General features: G+C 46.4%; 1 protein-coding gene across 1 annotated transcript; it reads right to left on the bottom strand.

Moving 5' to 3' along the window:
• Window positions 1–6,672: 6,672 nt before the first annotated feature.
• LOC125511409 (large ribosomal subunit protein eL21x/eL21w) lies at window positions 6,673–8,466 on the bottom strand. The gene is made up of 2 exons (XM_048676772.2): window positions 8,144–8,466; window positions 6,673–7,080 (listed from the first exon to the last, which is right to left on the bottom strand). Exons 1-2 carry the CDS (start codon window positions 8,378–8,380, stop codon window positions 6,823–6,825), a joined length of 495 nt encoding a protein of 164 aa, XP_048532729.1. The 5' UTR covers window positions 8,381–8,466; the 3' UTR covers window positions 6,673–6,822.
• Window positions 8,467–8,897: the final 431 nt, after the last annotated feature.

Below are 8,897 nucleotides of genomic sequence, written 5' to 3' on the forward strand. Positions count from 1 at the left end.
TGAGTAAGACTCAAAGCCCGACCACGGCAGAAGATAGAAATAGAATGAAAGTCATTCCCTATGCCTCAGCCATAGGTTCTATAAAGTATGCCATGCTGTGTACCAAATCTATTGTATACCCTACACTGTGTTAAGCAAGGGAGTACAATAGTGATCTAAGAGTAGATCACTGGACAGTGGTCAAAATTATCCTTAGTGGAATAAGGAAATATTTCTCAATTATGGAGGTGACAAAAAGGTTCGCCGTAAAAAGTTACGTTGATGCAAGTTTTGACACAGATCTGGATGACTCTAAGTCTTGATCTAGATACATATTGAAAGTGGGAGGAATAAGCTAGAGTAGCTCCGTGCAGAGCATTGTTGACATAGAAATTCGCAAAATACTTACGGATCTGAATGTGATAGACCTGTTGACTAAAATTATCTCACACGCAAAACATGATCACACCTTAGTACTCTTTGGGTGTTAATCACATAGCGATGTGAACTAGATTACTGACTCTAGTAAACCCTTTGGGTGTTGATCACATATCGATGTGAACCATGGGTGTTAATCACATGGTGATGTGAACTATTGCTGTTAAATCACTTGGCGATGTGAACTAGATTATTGACTCTAGTGCAAGTGGGAGACTGAAGGAAATATGCCCTAGAGGCAATAATAAAGTTATTATTTATTTCCTTATATCATGATAAATGTTTATTATTCATGCTAGAATTGCATTAACCGGAAACATAATACATGTGTGAATACATAGACAAACAGAGTGTCACTAGTATGCCTCTACTTGACTAGCTCGTTAATCAAAGATGGTTATGTTTCCTAACCATGGACAAAGAGTTGTTATTTGATTAACGGGATCACATCATTAGGTGAATGATATGATTGACATGACCCATTCCATTAGCTTAGCACCCGATCGTTTAGTATGTTGCTATTGCTTTCTTCATGACTTATACATGTTCCTATGACTATGAGATTATGCAACTCCCGTTTGCCGGACGAACACTTTGTGTGCTACCAAACGTCACAATGTAACTGGGTGATTATAAAGGAGCTCTACAGGTGTCTCCAAAGGTACATGTTGGGTTGGCGTATTTCGAGATTAGGATTTGTCACTCCGATTGTCGGAGAGGTATCTCTGGGCCCTCTCGGTAATGCACATCACTTAAGCCTTGCAAGCATTGCAACTAATGAGCTAGTTGCGGGATGATGTATTACAGAACGAGTAAAGAGACTTGTCGGTAATGAGATTGAACTAGGTATTGGAATACCGACGATCGAATCTCGAGCAAGTAACATACCGATGACAAAGGGAACAATGTATGTTGTTATGCGGTCTGACCGATAAAGATCTTCGTAGAATATGTAGGAGCCAATATGGGCATCCAGGTCCCGCTATTGGTTATTGACCGGAGACATGTCTCGGTCATGTCTACATTGTTCTCGAACCCGTAGGGTCCGCACGCTTAAGGTTATGATGACAGTTATATTATGAGTTTATGCATTTTGATGTACCGAAGTTTGTTCGGAGTCCCGGATGTGATCACGGACATGACGAGGAGTCTCGAAATGGTCGAGACATAAAGATTGATATATTGGAAGCCTATATTGGATATCGGAAGTGTTCCGGGTGAAATCGGGATTTTTCCGGAGTACCGAGAGGTTACCGGAACCCCCCGGGAGCTATATGGGCCTTTATGGGCCTTAGTGGAAGAAGAGGAGAGGCAGCCAGGGCTGGGCCACGCGCCCCTCCCCCCTAGTCCGAATAGGACAAGGAGAGAGGGGGCCAGCGCCCCCTTCCTTCTCTCTCTCTCTTTTCCCACCTCGCGAGTCCTATTCCAACTAGGATTGGGGAGAAGTCCTACTCCCGGAGGGAGTAGGACTCCTCCTGGCGCGCCCTATGTGGCCGGCCGGCCTCCCCCTCTTGGTCCTTTATATACAAAGGCAGGGGCACCCCAGAGAGACACAAGTTGATCCACGTGATCTATTCCTTAGCCGTGTGCGGCGCCCCCAGCCACCATAGTCCTCGATAATATTGTAGCGGTGCTTAGGCGAAGCCCTGCAGCAGTAGTACGTCAAGATCGTCACCACGCCGTCGTGCTGACGGAACTCTTCCCCGACACTTTGCTGGATCGGAGTCCGGGGATCGTCATCGAGATGAACGTGTGCTAGAACTCGGAGGTGCCGTAGTTTCGGTGCTTGATCGGTCGGATCGTGGAGACGTACGACTACATCAACCAAACGCTTCCGTTATCGATCTACTAGGTATGTAGATCATACTCCCCCTCTCGTTGCTATGCATCACCATGATCTTGCGTGTGCGTAGGAAATTTTTTGAAATTACTACGAAACCCAACAGTATTCACACATGTACTAAGTTTCCGGTTAATACAATTCTAGCATGAATAATAAACATTTATCATGATATAAGGAAATATAAATAACAACTTTATTATTGCCTCTAGGGCATATTTCCTTCAATTGTCTTCATTGTCCTCCTCTTCCTCCTATTCAGATATAGTTGACGGCCTCTGCGTGCCAATAGACTGTCCCTGTAGCAAAAATTTGCCCACCACAGAAGTGATCCCCCCACCCTGCTCAAACGAAGACCCGGAGGGGTCCATTCTATACCTTTTTGACAGAGATCAAGACAAACTGTTATCAACAGGAATAGAATTTTGTCTTTTCTGGGGGGGGCACCCACCACAATTCTTTCGAACTCATAAAAAATTTATAGAACTTGTCACCAAGGGTGCCTTCAGCCGATGGAGGGATTTTCTCAGCATCCCTACACCCCAATGATTACCCACAAGTATAGGGGATCACAACAGTTTTCGAGGGTAAAGTATTCAACCCAAATGTATTGATTCGACACAAGGGGAACCAAAGAATATTCTCAAGTATTAGCAGCTAAGTTGTCAATTCAACCACACCTGGAAACTTAGTATCTGCAGTAAAGTATTTAGTAGCAAAGTAATATGATAGTAGTGGTAACAGTAGCAAAAGGTAACAGTAGTAAAAGCAATGTTTTTGGTATTTTGTAGTGATGATAGCAATAGCAACGGGAAAGTAAATAAGCGAAGAACAATATATGGAAAGCTCGTAGGCAATGGATCGGTGATGGAGAATTATGCCGGATGCGGTTCATCATGTAACAGTCATAACCTAGGGTGACACAGAACTAGCTCCACTTCATCAATGTAATGTAGGCATGTATTCCGAATATAGTCAAACGTGCTTATGGAAAAGAACTTGCATGACATCTTTTGTCCTACCCTCCCGTGGCAGCGGGGTCCTTATGGAAACTAAGGGATATTAAGGCCTCCTTTTAATAGAGTACCGGAATAAAGCATTAACACATAGTGAATACATGAACTCCTCAAACTACGTTCATCACCGGTAAGTATCCCGATTATTGTCACTTCGGGGTTAACGGATCATAACACATAATAGGTGACTATAGACTTGCAAGATAGGATCAAGAACTCTCATATATTGATGAAAACATAATAGGTTCAGATCTAAAATCATGGCACTCGGGCCCTAGTGACAAGCATTAAGCATAGCAAAGTCATAGCAACATCAATCTCAGAACATAGTGGGTACTAGGGATCAAACCCTAACAAAACTAACTCAATTACATGATAGATCTCATCCAACCCATCGCTGTCCGGCAAGCCTACGATGGAATTACTCACGCACGGTGGTGAGCATCATGAAATTGGTGATGGAGGATGGTTGATGATGACGATGGCGATGGATTCCCCTCTTCGGAGCCCCGAACAGACTCCAGATCAGCCCTCCCGAGAGGTTTTAAGGCTTGACGGCGGCTCCGTATCGTAAAACGCAATGAATTCTTCTCTCTGATTTTTTTCTCCCCGAAACACAATATATAGAGTTGGAGTTGGAGTCGGAGGAGCTCCAGGGGGGCCACAAGGTAGGGGGCGCGCCCCCACCCTCGTGGATAGGTGGTGGGCCCCCTGGCCTTCATCTTTTGCAGGTATTTTTTATATTTTCCAAAAAGTTGCTCCGTGAAGTTTCAGGTCATTCCGAGAACGTTTGTTTCTGCACATAAATAACACCATGGTAATTCTGCTGAAAACAGCGTCAGTCCGGGTTAGTTCCATTCAAATCATGCAAGTTAGAGTCCAAAACAAGGGCAAAAGTGTTTGGAAAAGTAGATACGACGGAAACGTATCACCCAACAAGATACACGGAAACCCGGGCTTATGCAGTGTTGCCATATCAACTTCCAAAGTGACACTCACCAGACCACCAGGATAGGAAACATGCTCTGGACACCTCTTGTCTAATGGAACATTCTTCATAGGAACCCAAGCTTTGTGCATATCCCTTTTGGCACCCACACAAGTAGACCAAGATGAAATGTTAACCACAACAGCCCCGTCTTTAATAGGAAGACGTTTAGCAAAACAACAGGTGCATTCAACATCCTTATGATTAGGAAATCACATGGTATATTGAGTGGGACTAATAGGACGAGTAGTACAAGTCCACCGAACTCTGAAGAAGCCATTGAACTCAGTCTCTAATTCCTTTGCAGTGGTAAACCCCTCCAACACAGTAATGACTACCAATGTTGTTCCTCTCTTTCACATTCTTCCTTATGCACAAATCTGGGAAATAGAAGAAGCCCTCGCCCGGGGACTGGAACCCACACATAGCAGGAATACACTCCCATGGCCGCAATGCTTGGCATAGCTGCGCCATGTGCCCAAGCTTCCCACATCGATCACAATGAATAGTAGGCCAACGAGGAGCGAAATGATCTAGAAGATTGCAGTTAAGGCAGAGCTCCTGGTTGATTGTGTTGCCTTGAAAAGGAGCAGGTGGTGGGATCTGCCCCTTGCACTTGGATGTCGCACCCCCTTGCTCGTCGACTTCACCGGATCCGCCCAACGATCCAGGCCCCCGCAACCGAGGTTTTGGCCGCCTCCCAACGATCACCGGGTTCCGATCCAGATGAACTGCGCTAGCCTCCGCCCAGCGACGGATTCGCCCCCAGACACTACCAAACCAGGTTGCGTCCCTGGCCGCGAGCCTGGTAACGCCCACCATGATTCCTTTCCGTGCCAACATCCTTATGCCCCCCCCCCAAACTTCCCACCGACGCGATCCCCCATCACCGATGAGCTGGATCTTGCAGCCTGATGAGACAAGAGAGAGGGACTGGCCACAACTTGAGGAAAGGATCGCTCGTCGTTGTCCAGCTTGCCCCGCCACCACCCAAAGGAGTCGAAATTGTGGATGGGATCAGAAACCCTAGACCTCCGCCATAGGTGGCCAAACTATGGTTCAAGGTAAGAATCGCCCGCGATGTGATGGAAGTGCGAAGTGACCGAGGTGGAGTCCAACCCCTCCCCCATACAGCTCACCCGTGGCAAATCCTCTGTGGGGCCCTCATGGCGGTGGGGCGGACCAGGACCCAGAATCCCCCCCACCAACCAGAAGCTGCGACCGCCATGGCCCAGCTGTCATACGACTAGCTGGTGCTGACGTAGTCGTGTATGGCGGACCGGATTCGCATGGCGAGGGAATCCTGTGGTCAACTCTCGCCAAATGACAAGGAAACTGCATGACTACCTTCCTGTACCGCCTCGCCCTCACACAGCCTGTGTGCATCCACCGTCACATCGTCGACGTTGAGGAGCACCAGCTTGAGCGCGTCTTGCGGGAGAATCAGCAGTTCGTGATCGAAGGGGATAGTATGCCGAGATCGAAGATCCATGACCAACGAAACCTCCCAACGCCTGTCGTGCGCGGCCATCCCTCGCGGGGTCAGAAAGGTAGTTTCTTCATGACCACCATCGCCATGAGTTATTGCTTCACGGATTTGAGGTGACATGGCATGGCAACTTCTTTCCAATAAGACGGCGAGTTAGCTTAAGTTTTACCCGATTCTTCCTCGAGGGCTGGGGTTTCACTCCTTTGCCCCAAAGACAAGTACGCTTAATTTGTGGCAAGCATTTTAACCTTGTCTTGTATCTATCTTAAAAATGTGAGAGGTTTACAGGGATGGCTCCATGGAGGTGGGGAACGGTTGAGGGAAGGCAGCAACGCTGGTGTGGGCCGCGGGAGCGCCATCTCCCACAGGTGGTTGTGTCTAGCGGTCCGAACGAGGGAGCTAAGTACCCAATCCAAAACCGTTTATACAGCATCGCTCTACTTATATGCGATATACTCTCGTCTTATATTTGTCTAAATCCGAATGTATCAAGTCACATTTTAATATTATATACATCCGTATATAGATAAATTAAAACAAGAATTTTGGGACGAAGGGAGTACTAAACTTATTTACGTGGCAAAGAGCGTTTAGATCACTGAAGTAGTGTATTTGCTTACAGAGGGAGTAGTATTTATCAGCTATATGCACAAAGCCATGCGGTACTCCATATCTATGAGGTTGAGAATTTTGAGCACAAGTTCCAGCCATTTTATCAGCTTATGAGCTGTAGCTTTCATTTAATTAGAGCAAAGCTATCATTTCACATAGATCTTGACATGCATCTCGAAGCTGCTTGCTTACACAGGAATTACGTGGGAAATCCATTGCCCGTGAAATCTGCAGCTTCTCAGAAGGAACTCGTAGGACAGACAATTGCCCAATCAACCAAAAGCAAATATATCCAGCAGCATGTCGAGAATGAAATCAACCACAGGAAATCTTTAATGTTAACCACAGAGAAGTTCACACTCCGCGGAGCAAAAAGAGAACTACTCAGTACCAAAACATTGGGAACAAGCATAGATACTAAGAACTGGCTCAAGCTTCTGCTCAGGAAACAACAAGCGCTCTAGTAACCACCCTTGAGATCGTTGACGACGTCGTACGGGATGGGGGTGACCGTCTCGATGGTGGTGCCCTCCACCATGAACCCAGGCTTGGGGCCTGCTGGCTGCCTCTTGGTGCTGATGACCTCACCACGCGCCTTGGCCTCCGCCTTCAGCTTGTCGTTGTTGAGCTTCCTCTGGAGGAACTCCTCGTTGCACCTGGATGGCTGCACGTGCTCCACACGCACATGGATCCTCTTCTTGATGATCCTGTTGCCAACCTGATGACAGAGAACACATGTTACAATCTGTGTACAGAGCACAGACATATATGAAACCACTGATACATAGTACAGGGCAACATTTACATGTAAAAGGCATGACAAGCAAACACTAATTTAGATGTATAACACAAAGTAGTTTACAGACAAGGAAATGCAGAAATAATATTGGGACCAACATCAAGTGATGTAAAATGTGGCTTACTGTGGTCTACCAATCCAAATGGAGAAAACAAACAACTACTACCAACGAGAATCATTAGAGAGCTAACATTTACCGTGTACAAAATCTTATCAGCATACAAAGATGAGCCATGAAATGCATCCAAACTACTACATATTAGACAAAACAAGCCATGAAATGCATCCAAACTAGGACACATTAGATGAAACGGGCTAGGATATGCAACCCATATGCAACATTACATGAAACAAGCCAAGGTATCCACTAAATAAGAAAACAGATGTTTATATGTGTATCATCCAATTAGGCTGTCATAACTGCTACAGGTAAAGCATGCAGTCAGAGGAAGCCAGAATGAAATTTTAATGTATGCCCATCACACGAATCGTGCGCCACAAAAACCTCTCCCGTGGAATACCACGCCTTCCCATAGCTTAAGGGGGAAGCGCTCGGCCTAGGGCATGTGTAATCAAACAGTTCAATCTAATCCATTCTCAAGATGCAGCATAACATAACAGGACATCAAATCATTGCAGGACATTACAGAAATGTGTAGCTATGCAAGCAAATTGACAAACAGGAAAAGTAAGCAAGACAATTTATAAGAGTAACAACATATGAACATGATCTGAAGAGTTCATCACAGGCACACATAGCAATCTATCATAACAAATCAAGCACAGAAAAGCATTCTAGTATACTAAACTGAATTCGCATCAAACGAACCAAGAGATTTGGTGACCTTCAGAATCTCCGGCCACAGACCAGATTTACGTGTCCCGTCGGTCAAGATCGCAGTATCGCCCTAGGAGCACAGATCTAACAAACCCAACGACCACAGATGAAGAACAGAGAAGGTATGGGGCTGGGGAATTATACCTGCTTGTTGATCTCGACGCCGATGGCGCGCTTGGTGACGTTCCAGACGCGACCGGTGCGGCCGTGGTAGAACTTGTGCGGCATACCCTTGTGGACGGCGCCGTTCACCTTGACGTCGACATGCTCGCCGACCTTGTAGGTGCGCAGGTAGGTGGTGAGCGGGATGTACCCCTTCTTGCGGAAGGGCCGCGCGAACAGGTCGCGCGTCCGCGACCGCAGCCCGTGCCCCGCCGGCATCTTCCCTTCCTCCTTGCCTTCTCTACCTGCGGCTGTGCGGCGGCGGCGGCGGGCGGGGGAGTGTGTGCGGCGCTAGGGTTTCGGAGGATGGAGGTGCCGCGTATTTATAAATGGGTCTCGGGCCGCTCTGCCGGATGCGATGCTGGGCTAGGTTTTCGTTATTTCTGTTGGGCCTGTCATGGGTTGCCGTGAGTGCAGAGTTGTAACACTTTGAGTCCAACATTGCAGGCCGGTTATTGGGCTAGGATACAACAAAGACATAACCTTCCCTAACAAAAATAAATAAAGACTTAACCTTTGTTCAGAAAAAAAAAAAAGACACTTAGGTCCAGTTTTTTTTTACGATTCTCCTAGAATCCTGAGAATCGGGCATCCCCTCGGGTTCTTTCAAAATCTTGAACCTGTATTTTTTAGTCATCCTAGCTAGTTAGGGTATAAATAGGTTGTCAAGAAAATACGGGTTCAAGATTTTGAAAAGAGTCTAGGGGAGGTTCGATTCTCAATATTTTGGGAGAAT

This window comes from Triticum urartu, chromosome 5A (assembly GCF_056163025.1).
Source record: "Triticum urartu cultivar PI428250 chromosome 5A, HENAU_Tu73, whole genome shotgun sequence".
Classification (NCBI taxonomy): Eukaryota; Viridiplantae; Streptophyta; class Magnoliopsida; order Poales; family Poaceae; genus Triticum; species Triticum urartu.

Bases quoted from the DNA above. Each gene is read 5' to 3' on its own strand.
- LOC125511409 (XM_048676772.2), bottom strand. From the start codon at position 8,380: ATGCCGGCGGGGCACGGGCTGCGGTCGCGGACGCGCGACCTGTTCGCG. The intron at 7,081-8,143 runs GTATAATTCCCC...CTCTGTCATCAG, and splicing joins GCGTCGAGATCAACAAGCAG to GTTGGCAACAGGATCATCAA.